This window comes from Pleurodeles waltl, chromosome 11, assembly GCF_031143425.1.
Source record: "Pleurodeles waltl isolate 20211129_DDA chromosome 11, aPleWal1.hap1.20221129, whole genome shotgun sequence".
Taxonomy (NCBI): domain Eukaryota; kingdom Metazoa; phylum Chordata; class Amphibia; order Caudata; family Salamandridae; genus Pleurodeles; species Pleurodeles waltl.
This window is the reverse complement of record NC_090450.1, coordinates 860,063,695-860,082,767: the sequence shown is the minus strand read 5'-3', so window position 1 is coordinate 860,082,767 and position 19,073 is coordinate 860,063,695. Positions and strand designations below refer to the sequence as shown.

Sequence of the window (19,073 nt, the reverse complement as noted above, 5' to 3'; positions counted from 1 at the left end):
GCCTTGAGCTGCCGGATTCATTAACTCTGCGGCAACGTAAGGAACCAACGCTTTACACTGATGCTGCATCACCTCCCCTGCTCAGCACTAAGGAATCAACGCCGCACAAGATCCAGCGATGCCTTACCCCTCTGACTCCGTGCACCGGCTTGTTTTTTTGATACCAAAGGTACCGTACCTGGGGGTCTGTGCGTCTCCGTGACCGGAGCCATTGATGTCGGACTATTGGGAACGTCTCTGTTACGACGTTGTGATATCACCAAATTGAAGCATTTGTGTTTCTAAGCACTATATTGAAGTTTCATCTTTGAAAATTCATAACTTTGCTTGTGTATGTTGGATTTTTGACATTTTGGTCTTGTTTTACTCAGATATATATTGACTATTTTTCTAAGCCAGTGTTTAGTGATTTTGTGATGTTTTGAATGTATTATTGTGTGATTTTGTACAAATACTTTAAACATTGCCTCTGACATAAGCCTAACTGCTTATGGTAAGCTGCCAAGGGGGTGAGCAGGTGTTATCTGAGCTGTGTTTCTCCCTTACCCTTACTAGAATGAGGGTCCCTGCTTGGACAGAGCGCAAACTGACTGCCAACCAGAGACCCCATTTCCAACACTGGTTAACATGCGTTTCCAACACTTTGCTCAGCACAGGAAGCAGGGAGATCACTTTGTAATTTCCTGGTTCAAGATGGTCCAGGTTAGACTTTTTTAGAAGTGCTCTAAACATGGCGTGTTTCCATGTCACAGGTACTGTTCCATCTGCTAGGGAGAGATTTTACAATTCTGCCAGGATGGGAAAAATGGCTTCTGCGGCTTTAGCAAGAACGTGTGGTGGGCAGGATCCAATGTCACCCTAATTTAGCTTTGCTGAGGGTAGCAGAAAATCTACCTGGGTTCATGTTGGGAAATTCTCTAAGGGCCTTCTTACTCCTATCCTGCCTGTCTCAATCGGACCTGAGATTTGTGTCTCTGTCAGGCTCATGGAAAGCTAGGTAAATGTCATGACTTTTTTATGGAAGAATATTGCAAAGTCATTGCACCAAGATAGTGAGGATTCGAGAGTAGAACTGTTGGAGGAGGGCTCAAGTAAGGTTTTATCAATCTGGAACATTTCACAAGGGGAATTGGAGGCACAGTTGATTTTTTCATAGTATTAGGCACCTTGGGCATTTTTAATTTTGGAGTGGAATTGTCTAATCATGACGTGGTACTTTAAATTGCTAATCTTGCTGTAGACTTTTCTCCATGTCCTCTCAGCTTTTTTGCACTTTTGCCTTAATATCCGAAGGTTAGGAGGATTCAAGGGGGCAGATTTGTCTTTGTCCCTTCCGGTTTGAGTATTTATGGGGATCACTTGATCAAGTGAATGTATGATCCACTGAGTGATCTTATCATTTGAGATTAAAGGGTCTGTGCCCAAGTCCGGTCTTGCATTGCTGAGGGCCGGTTTCCATTTATCGCTGTGCAGTTTTGACCAGGTACCATCACTCCAAGTAATTGGTCCAGGGGTTGGGCAAGGTGAGTTCAAGGGGATATTATCCTCCTAGGTTTGATGTTTATGTATATGTGCCTTGTATGACGTGTGTTTTAATTATTGTTTTTAGTTATCCAATAGGATCAAATCCATTTGTACATTTATCAATGTTTTGTGGTATTCTGTTATATTTTTTAGATGAAACAAGACTGTTGGCTTGGGAATGTGAATGTCTATTACAGAATGATAGTGAGTTTTGATATGGCAAACATAGACTCAGTTGAAGCAGGTTGAGGAGTGCTGGGGGCAGCTGACAGACTAAGGGGGTGATTCTCACCCTGGCGGGCGGCGGAGGCCACCCGCCAGAGTTCCCCCCTCCAAAATACCGCTCCGCGGTCGAAAGACCGCTGAGGGTATTTTGGGTTTTGCACTGGGCTGGCGGGCGACCGCCAAAAGGCCGCCCCCCCAGCCCAGTGCAAAACAGCCTTCCCACTAGGACGCCGGCTCAGAATTGAGCCGGCGGAGTGGGAAGGTGCGACGGGTGCAGTGGCACCCGTTGTGTATTTCAGTGTCTGCAAAGCAGACACTGAAATACAAAGTGGGGCCCTCTTACGGGGGCCCCTGCAGTGCCCATGCCATTGGCATGGGCACTGCAGGGGCCCCCAGGGGCCCCACGACACCCCATACCGCCATCCTGTTCCTGGCGGCATGGCGGTATGGGGTGTCAGAATCCCCATGGCGGCGCAGTGAGCTGTGCCGCCATGGAGGATTCTACAGGGCAGCGGAAAACCGGCGGGAGACCGCCGGTTTTCCCTTTCTGACCGCGGCTGAACCGCCGCGGTCAGAATGCCCTGCAGGGCACCGCCAGCTTGTTGGCGGTGCTCCCGCCAACCCTGGCCCCGGCGGTCCATGACCGCCGGGGTCAGAATGACCCCCTAAGTTGTCACACTAGTGAGGGGGGCCAATTACTTTGCCCATAACAACCTAGCTAAGCCATTGGCCAATGGCTAAATTCCTTTGTATGGTCCAAGCACTCTTCTCTTTCTACTGTCCATACGTTCATTATATAGAACCAACACATATCCACAACTCAGATTTTGGCCCATATGGAGCAGTATTGTGCACTTTCTCCACAGAATAACTGAGTTTTATGGAAAATATAGACATATTGTTGTTGACTTTATGAGTTTTTTTAACAGGTGGTTATATAATTGTCCTCTGGATTTTCTATCACAACAATGTTGCAATGTTAATAAAACATGACAAGTCAAATTGTCACACTTTTCTGCTTCCTGGATATGGAATGGAGCAAAAAAACATGTTTCTTCTTGTCATATCTGTGAAAGCATTTGAACAGAGGCAAACATGTAGAAATTGGTTTGCAAAACCATACACAAGAGCTGTGTTACTAAAACCTAGGGGGTCATTACGACCTCGGCGGTCTTTTCAAAAGACCGCCGAGGCCGCGGAAGACAGAATACCGCCATTGCCAGCGGTATTTCTGTCTCCCTATTATGACATTTCCGCTGGGCCAGCGGATGGTAACAGTGTTACCGTCCGCTGGCCCAGCGGAAATGTCACATCAACATTGCTGCCGGCTCGTAATAGAGGCGGCGGCAATGCTGATGTGCAGCGGGTGCAGTTGCACCTGTCGCGCATTTCACTGCCCGAAATGTCGAATGCACGACGGGGCTATGCCTGGGGGCCCCTGCACTGCCCATGCCAAGTGCATGGGCAGTGCAGGGGCCCCCAGGGGCACCCCAAGTCCCCTTACCGCCAGCCTTTCCATGGCGGTGTGTACTGCCATGGACAGGCCGGCGGTCGGGGACTCATAATTCCGCCACGGTCATAATTGCTGGCGGAACACCGCCAGCCTGTTGGCGGTGTTACCGCCAACATACCGCCGGCTGCCAGGGTCGTAATGACTCCCTTAGTATTCCCAGAAAAACCCTCTAGAAAATTCGAACTGATTTTACACTGTTAGATATTTAAAGGATACGTTGATTTTGTCATATACTCAAAGCACACATTTACGCTGACTCATCCCTAGAGTGAAGTAAGACAGTTGACTGTACAGTATCCACCTCTTAGTAAACAGCACCAGTAGTGTGAAATTCGTTTTACTGTGTATTGCTGCATGCAGGTACCGTTTGCTTCATTCTGCATAGCACAAGCAGAAAACATAATATAAAAAACGTACACAGGGTCTCATTTACAAGAAACTGGTGCATCGTGATTGATGCACCAGCTTTCTTATGCTGCCCTGCGCCCCCTAAAGACACCATAGGAGTGCTGTATGTACAATATAGTGCTCCATGGCACAAAGCATCTACAACTTTGTCAGAAATTCTGATGCAGTTGTGGTGCTAAACCTTAGCATTTTTGGACTAGCATAAAAAATGGTGATGCTAGTCCAGTAATGCTAAGAGGGCCCCATTGTAAACAGCACAGCATCACTTTAACACCTGCCCAGAGCAGGTGTTAAAAAAATGGCACTGTGACAGTGCAGAATGGTGCAGTGACTTCACTGTGCCATTTCTGCAGGCCTACTCGAAAGGGAACGCTTACCTTGGACACCTTATACCTGCCGCAGGTATAATGTGACGTTAAGGCTTTACAAACTGGCACAATGGTCCCATTGTGCCAGTTTGTAAATGTGGCACTGTGTGGGGGACTCTTTGTGCCACTGTAACTTAAAAATGAAGCTACAGCAGCGTAAGGGGATTTTAAATGAGCTCTATAGGGCCTCATTTACAAGGAACTGGCACATTGTCATCGATGCACCAGTTTTCTTGTGCTGCCCTACTCTCCCTAACAACACCATGGGAGTGCTGTATGTAAAATACAGTGCTCTGTTTCGCACAGTGTCCACAACTGCATCAGAAATTCTGACGCAGTTGTGGCACTAAACCTTAGCATTGCTAGACTAGCTTCAAATTTTTTTATGCTAGTCCTGCAATGCTAAGGGGGCCTCATTCAAAACAGCACAGCGTCTCTTTAACGCCTACCCTGAGAAGGTGTTAAAAAAATGACACTGTGATGGCACAGAATGTCGTAGTGAAATCCTCTATATTTCACAATGCTTTTTCTGTGGGGCTTTTTGTGCAGGAATGCCTACCTTTCATGCATTATTCCTGGCTCAGGTAGAATGTGGTGCGAGGCTTTACAAACTGGTGCTTTGGTCCTATTGCACCAGTTTGTAAATGCGGCGGTGTGCAGGGGACTGTTTGCTCCGCAGAAGCATTTTAAAAAAATGAGGCTACAGTGGCACAAGGGGCTTGTAAATGAGCCCCACAGTTTTATAGTGCTGTTTTGAGCTAGTCGAACCTTTTTGAAAAACAGCACATGGTGTTAAATATCACATGTAAACTCAATTCTATTATGATAGAGGGATGATGTGCAAAACTGATGTACAGGTTGGACCTTCCCTTTTACAAGAAAATGTGTACTTTTTAAAATCTCTCCCAAAAACATAGGCTGCCCTGTCACAAGCATATCTAAACTATAGGTTATTCACATTTCTCTTGTCTTTAGGAAACCTATGTTGTGTTCTTCCAGGTTTCTGAATTTAACAGTACCTTCTTTTGAATTCTCTTCCCAGAAAGCCTGTTATGTTTTCAGCTTCTCTATCTGTTTTTTTCTTTGTAGCCTGAGGAGAAGCAGAAGGCATCAGTATCATTTATCCAACTTCAAGCTGCCATGGAGACTTTGGGATTCGCAGTATCTGAGCAGAAGGCCATTTGGCATGTCCTAGCAGGCATTTATCACCTAGGAGCAGCAGGTGCTTGCCGAGGTGAGAGGGACTCTTTCTGCTTTTCTTGTTCAATCTGAGTTACATGCTGTTTGTGGGAAAGTGTAAAAGTCTGGGGAGGGACACGCGTTCCACCTGCTCGTTACCAATAATCACAAAGTCACATTTCTACAAAGTATACGGTTGGAGTAGGCATTGAGATATATAGGGCCCAGTTGTGGCTCACGACAAGCAGAAGGGGCGGGGCAGCAGACAGGGGTGGGGTGAGGTGAATTAAAATTAAATATATTTTTTTAAAAATAATAACTTACCTAAACTCCACTCACCTCTCTGCTCCTCTGTCTCCTCGCTGCAGGCACAATTCTCCCAGCCTGCTCTGCGGCCAATCCTGACGCTGCTCAGGATTGTCTGGGAGCGCTCAGCCAGAATGCTCCCAGGCAGCCTGGGAGTCTGTGAAGGCTCTCTCCAGCTCGGCAACTGTATTGCTGGGCTGGAGAGAGCCTACTGTGTATGTGTGTTTGACCAGCCCGAACACACATGTGTTCTGAGGGGGAGTGCTGAGCACCCCCCTTCACTGCTCGTCACCCCAGTGGCCCCACCCTTTTACCAAAAAAGAATAATAAACACAGTTTATTATCGTTTTTTGGTAAAAGGTTTGCAGCTGCCACTGCTGGTAGGGGGAGGGGGAGGCGGCGCTTTTCCGCCCTAAAGTACGATCCTCCCCTGATAGGGCCTGATTCACGAAGGTAGACTTACACTTACAAGTTGGGACAGAGAACTCCACACATAAAAAGATGGGACAGGTCTATCATTTAGGTGCGGATTTCTTCGCCCGGATTGCTGAGTCGCTGCAGTCCTAAAGTTACTATTAAATTGCAGTTTTGTGAATACCGAAACAAGAGTAAACTTACGTTAACGTGTACATTTACCTTTGTGAATCAGGCCCATAATAAATTGAGACCAAAATTCCTGGGTTCTATGCAAATATGTTCCATAGAAATGTAATCCTATGCAACGTAAAAAGTATAATGTTAAAATATGGAATTTGTTCATTATATTTATTATACATTATGGGGGTTATTCTAACTTTGGAGGAGTGTTAATCCGTCCCAAAAGTGACGGTAAAGTGACGGATATACCACCAGCCGTATTACGAGTTCCATAGGATATAATGGACTCGTAATACGGCTGGTGGTAAATCCGTCACTTTTCCGTCACTTTTGGGACGGATTAACACCTCCTCCAAAGTTAGAATAACCCCCTATGTTTTGTAGGAACAAAGAACACAGTACGCCAGTGGTAATTTCTCCATTGTAGAATATGTCAGTCAAAATTACATCTATGGTGGAAGTTATGTTACCACCGCTTCTTGATGATTTTGTATTACCACCCTTTTTTCAATTAGTTGCTCCTAATTAGAGTTTGGCAGCATTGGAAAATCATTACATTTGTAAAGAAGAGTCAAATACCACTTCAATAAACTTGGACAGACATTCATCGGTCAACACAGTGGTGTAAAATCAGCCCCCACAGCCCCTGCGTGTGGTGGGGGTTCTAACTCCAGGGGCCCCCTAAGCAAAAGTAGTAGGTAGTGAGCCAGGGAGGTTGTGGGGTCGCCTCCAGTTTCATTACACCACTGGGTCAACAGCCATAAATAGAGCTTTCTGACTCAGTTTCAGTGTCATGTTTTTTCCCCTGGAAAGCTGTCATGCTCATTACATTGACTAAATGGGTAAAAAGCATTACAATCCTCCCATTGGGTATTTAACACTTCCTCCACAATTGAAAATATTTTTAATTACCACCCAACACCACATCTGCCCTTATAGCTGCAAATGCAAAAGATAAAAAATGTCTTCTTCACTTGCTTGGCAACATGGGCAACTTGCAAAAAGAGCAGAAATGGACAGAATGCCAAACAATGCAAACATTCAGCCCAAATCACAGATCTGGGTTTAATCCATCATTTTTTTGCTCACCACACCACCATAGTTTGGACCCAGCCATATGCAAATCAGCCTTGACCCTGCTCCTCATGGGAATAGCCTAGCCCGAAATTCCAGACCAGGTCCTCCCTGGGGTCCTAGGTACATTTTATATTGTTAACCATTTAAGAGACCATGTGGTATAGAAATTATGTTTTGCTGTTTTCTAAATAAATTATGGGAAAATTTAGAGGGGAAGCCGTACATTATGATTGTGATTGAACATAATACAGAAAACGAAACCATAGTTTGATTATTTGGATCAATTTGTAGGTCTGGCACACTTGACACTTTGTTTAAGACAACAGGAAGAATCATTTTTGCTAGTTTAGACTCTTGGACTAAGGAACACCATCGACTTTCCAAAGTCCAATAGAGGAGTTGGAATGATAAAGCAATGCTTGAACTTTCAACTACTTATCAGTAAATACACAATGGCACAGATGGGGCATTGTACATGGTCTTTATTGACCTGTCAAGCACATTTGAATATGATACCCTCTTCAATTTGTGGCACCCGATTACAAATTCGAACTCTGTAGTAAATTTACTCAGAGACAATTAGACTGATGCTATGGCAAAGTTTAGCTATGGTATCAATAGGGAGTGTTCTATGGAGTTCAGCATTATAGAGCAAATGGGGCAGGGTTGTTTTATCCCATTGCACGGTCCGCAGGGGTAAAAATTTTAACTGAAATTGGCATAAAGGGCCACAGTGAAGGTACCCTGACCCCAAGAGTGTGATACAGGTGTGTTTTAGAGACAAACTATAGGTTTAATATAATTTTGCGTCACAGTGTGCAACATTTGTGAGAATTTGCACATTTTCGTGAATTTGTGTTATTTGCTAAATATTCGCAATTATGGAACACTTTGAAAGAAGAACCACAGATTCATTCATACACTAATTCATTCACTCATTCATGCACTCAGAGTCTCATGTGCCCACTCGCACACCCACTCAGACACTCATGGCCCTTCTCAGACCCACTCCTAAACTCACACACCCACCTGTCAGACCACTCAGATACTCACACACCCACTCACACATCCACTGACAGATACAGGCCCTGTGGCCAAGCTGTGCTGCGCACAGCCAACGGTCATGCATAGCGCAGGGTTGGGTGCTTATAAGGGCTTGGCTGCAAGGCCAGGCCCTGCGACATGCAGCTGTGCGCAGCAGGGGTTGGAATAACGTATAGTATTAAAATGACTTTACATTAAAAAAACATAGAAATTCACTGAGAAAACACCTCTTCCTTTACAAACAAGAATCATAGTCTGCACAAACTGCTTATGGTTTATGTTCGAATTACTTTACCATTTATACTGTTATTTAGACCCAAATGATTGTCTACTATACCCCAGAAACACTCTATGATCCCAAGCCCAAGAATTGGTTTCCTCACCAACATTTGCTTTGCCCAAGTACACATTTCAATCTCTTCCCTTTCTACCTCCTAATTAAGAGTCTACCTATTTCACAGTACTCAATAAAGCAATAAATAGTCACCTCACTCCTCATTAAATTAATCACTCAATTTTGCTCAGCCACTCTCAGTAGCACTAACACACTCATGGATACTGCTAATACTAGACTAAAGAGGTGCACTGAAACTTGAGCCCCAGCCTGCTGGGTTGGAGGAGGCGCCAGCCTTTGACGTACTACCCTAATGAAGTAACTCCCACATTAATCAGAGATCCCTGCTTATCTGTTGTGTATCGATGTGCTTTCACGCCATCTGCCAATGTGGCAGATACACTGAAACAAGAGCAAAATCCTGAGTGGGTGCTGTATTATTTTACTCTGCTATGCATTCTTTTTGTTTGCCTGAAGCAAACTCTCAAAGCAAACGAAAATACAATGGGCCTGAAAGGCCAGAGCCATTGATTGATTTTCCTACACAGGGTGCTACTTGGGACCCCCATGCCTTGCAGTGCTTGATGACTGTGTAAATCTTATTCATGCTTGTTGGACTTTTTTCCTTATGCAGGGTCATCCCAGTATTTTTGCCTCCTTTTCCTGGTTTTTCTGACCTCTCGCTGTTGGCTCTAGGACTCTGAGCACTTTATCACTGCTGACCAGTGCTAAAGTGCAGGTGCTCTTCCATCTAAAGTTTGTATGATTAGCTTATACCTATTTGGCATATTTAATTTACCTATAAGTCCCTTGTACAGTGGTATCTGTATACCCAGGGCCTGTAAATTAAATACTACTAGTGGACCTGCAGCGCTGCTTGCGCCACCCACTGAAGTAGACTTTCAAACCTGTCTCAGGCCTACTAGCGCAGGGCCTGTGTGCGCAGTTTTCTGCCACAGGGACCTGGCATCTAAATTTACTTGCCAGGCCCAGAACTCCCCTTTTACTACATGAAAGTCACCCCTAAGGTACGCCCTAGCTAGCCCTATGGGCAGGGTGCCATGTATGTAGAAGGCAGGACATGTGCCAGGTTGCATGGCCTGTCCTGGTAGTGACAAACAGCCTAACTTGGTGTCTCAATGGTGTGAGTTCTGTCTTCTCATAGGATTGCATTAGAAATGCCCTGCCTTATGTGTTAGGGGTATTGTCTGATTTATGAGGGGTAGCGCAGGCATGTTTGGTATGGTTGTGATGGTGATAATAAATGCTGCTTACTGGTGTAGGTGTATTTTTTATTACTATCACAGAAATGCCACTTCTAGAAAGTGCGCATTTATCTGTGCTTATGACTCTGGTGTTTTGCAGCTTGACTCCAATCCATGTCTGGGCAGAGTGACAGTTGGGGCTTTGTGCATACTTTTCAGACAGCCTGTACACAGGGAGGCTGGAGGTGTCACAGAGGTGCATCTGCATACTGAATAGTCTTCCTGGGCTGAGAGAAGGGAGAGGCGGGGCACACCTAAATTGACAAAGGTGGTGCCCTGGCCTCACACAATAGGGTTGTTAACCCCCCACTGATGTTTGGAGCCTGTGCTGAAGGAGAGAGGGGGCACTCCCAGAACCAGTTGTAACTGGCTGGAACCTCCTCTCCCTACCATTGCAAAACATTGTAAGGACTGAGTATAAGTACAGGGGAATTTTCCCCTCAATTTGGAGACTCCTTGAACTTACTTGGAACTGGACACAGACTGCTGGAAGGACTCACCAGGATCTGCCATGGACGACTGCTGCTGTGCTGACCTGTGACCTGCTTGGTCACTAAAGAGGACTTGCTACATACTTCTTGTGCTGGCCTGTTGTTGGCCTCCTCCTGTGCGCCTTTTCCTGCAAGCTTTGCTCCCCAGAGGCAGGGTGCTGTGGCCCCTGACCCCTGCATTCCACCCTGAAGCACGAGGAGTGCTTCACCTTGCTGAAACGCTAAGCGCCCCTTAGGGGGTTTCCTTGGAAGCGCTTCCCCTTGCTGGTGCTTTGTGCTGCTGACCGTGTTTATTTATCTTTTGAGCAAAAGGAAATCACTGCCACAGCCGGGCCCCGTGAATAACTGAAGCGTGTTGGAGGGTGCTGTGTTTCAGCCCCAGGGCACTTAAGGAGAAAGAGAGGAGCCGGCACGCTCCTCTCCGTGCCCCCGGGGCACCTGAAGCATCCTCTCTCAACAAACTTGGAGCACGAGCGCTCCTGTCATGCCCCCGGGGAGAAGCGAGCTCCGTGGTGCGCCCCCAGGGCACTGGCAGGCACCGACTTTGGTGCCTGCCCCTTTCTTGATGGCCGGGTGGGCCGCCGAGCACTGGGAGAACTGGCAGGCAGAGAGGAAACCTTATTGGAGGTTCCCTCGTCCCACCAGGCCTTTTTCTAAAGGACTGTTGCCGGGCAGGGGGAAAGGAAGCCTCACCAGAGGCTCCCACTGCTCCCCACGACATCCCAGACTCCCTGGTGTGGCCCTGTGCGGGCCATTTTTTGAAGTTGTGGTCTCCCCCACAGCGGAGGGCCCGGACAGGCCCAAGGGAGACCCTAAGAGACCACGGGCCTCTGGAGGGGCCTGTTGCAAATACGGAAGGGGTGCGTGGCATCCCCCTCTGCCCACGTTATCTCGAGGGCGTTGGCCTCCCCTCGTGAGGGCCGGTAGAGGCCCTGGGGGGCCCCTAGTGATCATGGGTCCCTAGAGGGGCCCGTCCAGGAAAGAGAGGAGGTGCGTGCCACCCTCCTCTGGTCTGAAGGATAAGGAAGGCCCCTGTTTTGCGCAGAGGAGCGCCAGGGGCCCTATTTTTCACCTTCTTCATTCTTTGGGCTCTAGAGGTGCCCTCATCATTTACAGGTAATCCCTAAAGAAACAAAATATTTATAATCCAAGTTCTTTCTAAAGACTTTGCTGATTGATATATTGCCTGCCTGTTTGATGATGTTTGTACATATGTGTGCAAATGTTCCTTTTATGGACATGATTTGTTGATATGTATTTTTATGGCTTGCCATATGTTTTCTAATGTTCCTACTGTGGGCGTTTTATGATATTCTTATGACAAGTGTCTTGGTGTAATAACGTGTTTCCTGACTACTGCTTATGTTGCAGAATAACTGAGTAACCTGTGTGTTATATGTGACTACTGCTAGTTTGCAAAGTAAATAATGTGTAACGTTCTGACAACTGCTAAGGTAGCAGGATAGTACTGATGTGTGATGTTTGGTCTAATAATTGTGTTGTGTACAATACAGTATATTTTCATATAATCTGGTGTTGTGTTTCCTTTGTGGTGGGGATATTGCGTCATGTGTGTTATGTGTGTTGTGAAAACGCTTTACACATTGCCTCTGGGATAGGCCTGACTGCTCGTGACAAGCTACCAAGGGTTATCTTGGACGTGTAACTTCTTTGCCCAGACTAGAGTGGGTGGGTTCTGCCTGGCAGAGGTGCATACCCTAGCCTACCAGAAACCCCATTTCTAACAATGCTGTGCATTCTTCGCCCTTGCAAATTCAGTTATTGCACACAGTGTAATGTTACAGCACATCTATGCTAGTTACAAATAATGGAAAGACGCGCTATAACAGTTCAAATACCCCTTCACAGTAATGACAGTAAAAGACAGATGACCAAACAACAATATCATATTAAGCCTCTGATGAAGTGGTACATCCTGATGCCAGCCTTGAAGACTGGCGACACAAAACTTCATTTTTCAGTGAAAGCTTAAACTCACTCTGCCCAACTTCAAATGACTCTACAAGCTTTGTTCCTCTTTCTTTGAAGTAAACAACAGTAGATTCGTTTGAGATCTCAGTGCATCCTTTTCCTATGAGGCTGACAATAAAAGAGGACGGTCATTGGTTGTGACTAAGAAAAACACCCTTTTATGTTGACTCATTCCATTTCGCCCACCCAATTATACCTTTAGATGTTATCTTTTCAGAAACTGTGTACAACAAGCTGAAATCACCAATCAGTAGTGTGAGTCACCGAACCCATGAGAAGCATAGCCATGCTCCATGGCCCCACTATACCAGTTTGATGCTGACAACTGTGATGTCCCGCAGCCTGTGCTTGTTGGGACACACCACCAGAACAGAACTTCTGTGGCTGATCATTTTGAATGTTACTGAAAAGTATATCGTGAACATGACAAAATAATGTTTAAGGTATGTGGGCTGGTGAAGAATGCTGTTCTTGTAGAGTAATACAGGCTAAATCTGGTTTCCACCCAGAAGTCTGATTAAAAAAAGTTCCAAATTCCACAAATATATCAACGCTGTCCCTAAATTTTCCTGATGCATATCATATTAGTGATATGAAGGACGTGGCCAAAATAATGAAATACAATTGTACATTCTGAAGAGAAGGTAAAAAATGCTTATTTAATTAACCCTGAAAGGTAATTTTTGTTTGTGAAAATTTGCAAGTGTGGCCACCAGTCGGGACTCCTTCAAGAGTGATGGCTGGCAGGTGTTAGTACAATAATTGTCCCCATTAACACCAGCTTTGGTCTACTTAGCAAAAGAAAACAAAGTGGTTCAAGGTCTTTTAAAACAAGATATTTCGCGGTGAGGTAGCAATTTCCATGATAAGTTCTTGGATGCGAGGATCTAAAGCTCAAAATCTATTGGAAGCCTCCACAGCTCACTCCAGAATCGATAACACTGATGATTGACAGGTGTAGATACATGAGGCTTAAAGCAGTCCTGAATAATTCAGCCAGGTGTTCCCACCGTGCAGTAGTTTTTGCTGTGTATCTAACAGTGCATTTATCCCCCGGATGAGATTCAACAGATCTTTTAGTATTATATAGTGGTGTACACGCATTACCAATTTTTTTTTTTTACTTTGAAAGCACAGCTCCTGCTGAGTCTAATGACCTACTGTTACAATCCCTCCCCTTCTCACCTTCATTACCACTGACATGCATTCAAGGCAGAGTTGAACAGAAGGGGTTTCAACTACACCATACGATATCTGCGCGCATATGAAGCTTTCTAAAGGTACTAATTAGATTTAGAAAGAAGTCAATGAGGATTAATTGCTAATTAATTTGCAAGTAAAATGGTCTAAATGGATAAATGCATCTGAGAAGTACTGACTTCACAGCCCTCGGGGAATTCAGTAGAGGAATGATAGAATATACAATTCGCTTGACGTGTTTACTATACAAGGTGTCTTAATTCATCATATTTTGAAAATATTGTAGTTCTTAATATTATCTGGCACATTACCTTTACTTAAAGGTTGCAAAGTGTGAAATTTAATATTTTTAGTACTAGCAATGTTAAAAAAATGTTCAGGATAACTTTAACCTGTGATCCACGGACGCACTTATATTCCTAACCTGATGCTTCTTTCATTGGAAGGCGACATTTTCTCCAAACAGTGTTTCATTTAGTCTCATTTCATGTTCATCTTTATCACCGCTTGTACCCCAAAACAGCTGTGTGGCGTACACACAAACACCGGCACAAAGGAAATGCTGAACAATTTGAAATAACATAAGGCAGTTCAATAAATAAAATGATAAGATAATAAAACAGGTCATTTATATCACTCCCAGGTAATCTTTAGTTATCTTTTCTATCCTGCTGTAGTAGTTTGTGATTCAATGTATTTGGAAGCTATTTCCAGAATACGCCTCAATGCACCTTTAGATTTATGCCTCAAAACTTCACTCATCTGGTTGGCAATTGAATGTTATCCATGTTTCCTGAGGCGAGCTGACTAACTGTAACATATACTTGAACAAACTCTGATAGGGTTTCTGGATGAGGCTGTAGATTATATAGTTTTCCTCTAGCTTCGGAAACGTTGTTGATAGATTTTTATGATTCCATTTTTAATTGTAAGTGTTTAACACATTTCTCATCGAACAAGTCACTTGTAAAGTGGTATCCCTATACCCAGGGCCTGTAAATTAAATGCTACTAGTGGGCCTGCAGCGCTGTTTGCGCCACCCACTGAAGTAGCCTGTCAAACCTATCTCAGGCCTGCTAGCGCAGAGCCTATGTGCGCAGTTTTCTGGCACAGGGACCTGGCATCTAAATTTACTTGCCAGGCCCAGAACTCCACTTTTACTACAAGTAAGTCTCCCCTAAGGTACGCCGTAGCTAGCCCTATGGGCAGGGTGCCATGTATGTAGAAGGCAGGACATGTGCCATGTTGCATGGCCTGTCCTGGTAGAGACAAACAGCCTAACTTGGTGTCTCACTGCTGTGAGTGCTGCCTCCTCATAGGATTGCATTGGAAATGCCCTGCCTTATGTGTAAGGGGTACTGCCTGATTTATGAGGGGTAGCGTAGGTGTGTTTGTTATGGTTGTGATGGTGATAATAAATGCTGCTTACTGGTGTGGGTGTATTTTTTTTACTATCACAGAAATGCCACTTCTAGAAAGTGCGCATTCATCTGTGCTTATGACTTTGGTGTTTTGCAGCTTGCCTGCAATCCACGTCTGGGCAGACTGGCAGTTGGGGCTTTGTGCATACTTCTCAGACAGCCTGAACACAGGGAGGATGGAGGTGTCACAGAGGTGCATCTACATATTGTAAAGCCTTCCTGGGCTGAGAGAAGGGAGAGGCGGGGCACACCTGCATTTGTAAAGGCCTCACACAATAGGGTCGTTTAAGCCCCACTGATGTTTGGAACCTGTGCTGGAGGAGAGAAAGGGCACTCCCAGAACCAGTTGTAACTGGTTGGAACCCCCTCTCTTGACCATTGTAAAACACACTGTAAACCTGGTATAAGTACAGGGGAATTTTCCCCACAATTTAGACATGACTTTGGACATTCTGGGGACTCCAGAAACCCTACCTGGGACTGGACTCAGGACCCTGTTGAGAGGACTCACCAGGACCCACCTTGGACTGCTGCTGCTGTGCTGACCTGTGACCTGCCTGGTCACTAGGAGGAACTGCCACTGATGGTAACCCTTGTGCTGGGCTGTAGCTCGGCCCCCAGCCCTGGGCTTCCTTTTTGTCCTCCCTTGTCTCCAGGGGCAGGGTGCCGTGGCCCCTAACCCCTGCAACGATTCTCATCACAAAGGGTGATTCACTGTTATGTTTGCCGCTCTTGCGCTGAGTGTAGCGGCACCTGGACTGCCTTAGCGCCTCATGAGCGCTCCCCCTGTGGTCTCCTCAGTTTGTGCTTGGAAGTGCTAACGCGTCCCTTTACGATAATTTATTATACATCAGGACTCGTTTCAGGCCAATAAATCTTTTGACCCAGTTGAGAGACACCTTAGGACGAGATAACTAATCAATATGTCAATCAGTACGTCTATGATGTCATCAATATTTATCAGAACAATGCATTTCACTTTATTCAAAGTCATTAATCAATTCAAAACACTACCATGACTTTGCAGTCATGAATAACCACACCAGTTTAGTAGAATTTTATGAGTTTTATTCCCTATTCGTTACAATTCTAAAAGCATATGCGTTAATCTCAAAACCAAGAAACATAATAGCATAGTCACGATATGGCAACTTTGATAAGATTTCATTAAGGCGAGAATCACAAACATAAAAACATAACACGACGTAAACATAGATCAATTTAGCAGAGTGTCAATAATGCGTCAGTTCAACAAAGCATAATTTTGGTCATTTGTCTATTTGCGTCAGATTAGTGAACACCTGTCCTGACCACTGATAAGCATTAGCATGTTGGGCTTCATGCAAAACAATTTAGAACACCAATTTGGAAAACATCTAACTATGGTCTCTGTCAAAAGTAAGCAGTTGGTACCTAGAAAGAAAAGCAAACAGACAAATTACAATTGCATTGTCATACTTACCCTCCAAAGTTTAGGTCAGCACACAGGTTCAGTATTCCTCTTCAGGACATCAGTCAAATCGCCATTAGTCAGCACGTCCGGAATGATTTCATCTTTCTGTAATTCTTTGCACATCTCTTGGTCAGTAGATCCATTGTCTTCACTGGTTTGAATGACCTTGTACATTACATTAATCTACATTGTTTCATTTTGTTTTAATATTTTCTACAAGCAATGTGGAATTCATGGGAAAGGGTCTAGTATGGTTACGTTTCATCTTCTAGTTTGAAGAAAACAAGAGTTCATGTCGGCACACTGCAAGATAGGAAAAATACATTTAATATGAGAGCCAAGCAGCTAAGCTTCGGCTCATGCTAACTTAAGCCCTACAAGGATTTCAGCACAAATTCAATAGCACAATTATTAATAATTAGTATAAACTTATTCAGTATAATATTTATAAACACTTTAGTCATCATTATTAGTCCACGTATACATTTGGCGGCCACTCCCCGTGGTCACATTTCAGGTGCATGTTTAAACAAATACATCAACACAATTACTTAAACAGCATTACCACACACTAGTTCATAAGCATCTCATGCTAATATAGATTATATAAGCTATGCTCTCTCAGAAGGGCGCTGCTGATTGAATCACCGCCACAGCCCGGGCTTGTAAAAGTTCCCTTGCTCTTTGATAAAGCGCCCCTCTGCTGATTAAATCACCGACGCAGCCCGGGCATGTAAAAGTGCCCTTGCGCTTTGATAAGCGCCCCTCTCCTGATTAAATCACCACCGCAGCCCGGGTGTCCTTTGTTTTCAGAGCGCAAGTAACGTGCACTCTTCAGTGCCCCCGGGGCACGGACCGCTCCTTACAGCGCCCCCGGGGCACTAGCTGCCGGCAACTCCTAAAGAAACACCGCGGCGGCCCGGAAACAACTTTTCACACTCGCGCACCACATCAGGTGCGAGTGAGTGCCTCCTCGGAGCTTCCAAACAGCCTCAAAGCAGGACTCCGGGAAGGCGAAGGGAGTGCCCCCCTTCTCCGGTCTCTGCCCCAGGAGCAGGATGCTCTTTTTCCTGCACATCGGGCATTTCTTTTCGGCTGAACTCGGGAAGGGAGACCTAGACGGAGGTCCCTTCCCCTTTTGCCCCTGATTATTGTCAGGCCTCATCTGGCCCTCCACCCCGAGGACAAGGTGTGAGGAGGCCGAGGCAGGCCCCCACCTATGACTTGTGATATGTTCTCTAATGTTCCTTTTATGGGTATTTAGGAATTATTCATGACAAGTGCATATGATTCTTATTGTAATTCCTGACTACTGTTGTGTTGCAGAATCCTGAGTACTTACGTGTTCTAATGTGACAACTGCATATTATTGCAGAGTATTAGTAACTTGTGTAACATTCTGACACAAGCTAAGGTAGCACGGTATTACTTATGTGTAATGTTAGTCTAATTATGTTTTGTGCAGTACAGATTATTTTTACATAGCTCAGTGTTGTGTTTACTTTGTGGTGTACATCTTGCATCACGTGTGTTGTGTGTGTTGTGCAAACGCTTTACACATTGCCGCTGGGATAGGCCTGACTGCTCGTGCCAAGCTACCAAGGGGGTGAGCTGGGGTTATCTTGGACGTGTAACTCCCTTGCCCTGACTAGAGTGGGTAAGTTCTACCTGGCTGAGGTGCTTACCCTAGCCAACCAGAAACCCCATTTATAACAACCTGGAATAATGGATGCTTTTCACTATGGACCTGAGGGCCTGATTTAGATGTTGGTGTTTGTTTTTTATTATAGATATGCTGTTACATTGGTCACTTTAACTTACCACTGCTCTCAGACTTTCAAATCATTGGTCATTCTAAGGATGATAATCCTGAGAGGTATTAGAATTCCTTATTTGTTAAAAGGGACAGATTTAGTAGCTAGGTGCAGGGTCAGGTGTTCACATTTAGGCAAACATTTATGACATGCAGAAGACTTTTGGCCATATTGGATTTTCACTGCCCAGTAATATGAGATTGTCCTTTCTACAAGACTTTCTCAAAAGGGCATGAAATAGGTTATACTTTTAGAAATAATATTATGGCATGGGGTCAGTAGACAGTGATTAAATTAGGAGCATCTGCAGTGGTATGGTAGACCTTCTCTGAAAAGCCCCATGCTCAGTCCGTCAGCCCTTTAACAGTAGACTGGAAGCATAAACAAAAGGGTGAATGTCCCTCCATATTGCTCGTGAAAGAAATATACTTTCAACCCATCTTTTACAGCCCCTCCAACACCTGGACTAAATAGCTCAACCAATCCCTCTCCTTGACCTTTTCCATGAGCTTAAAGAGTTAGTTCCATGAATAGGTTCAAAGCATCATTGGGACCTTGGTCACTCAATATCGTATGGCACAGCTTCTTGCTGAAAGTGTGTGGGAAGAACTTGTGCCTCAGGAGGCTGCTACATCAGTTGCATAAATCCCAATAGATGGGAGGCATGTGAATATCTGCACCAGGTGTGGGTTTTCACTCCTTTCAGGCAGGCTGAGATCACTAGAACCCTTCCTGAAACAGAAAGAAGCAGTGCCATTTTGTGTCTGGTCACTGAAACAAGTCCTGGCCATTTGGAAGCTTACCTATTTTAGTCCACTCTACACACCCAAAACATGGCAAACCAGAGTTGCAGTTTGCATCT

The 19,073-nt window shown here is 44.9% G+C and overlaps 1 protein-coding gene across 1 annotated transcript in view; it reads left to right on the top strand.

Moving 5' to 3' along the window:
• MYO18B (myosin XVIIIB) overlaps positions 1 to 19,073 on the top strand; it is a 1,377,385-nt gene that overhangs the window by 202,875 nt on the left and 1,155,437 nt on the right. Inside the window, exon 9 of the mRNA XM_069214702.1 lies at positions 5,128 to 5,272. Within this exon, the coding sequence (XP_069070803.1) occupies positions 5,128 to 5,272 (145 nt within the window). The remainder of the gene's footprint in view (positions 1 to 5,127; positions 5,273 to 19,073) is intronic.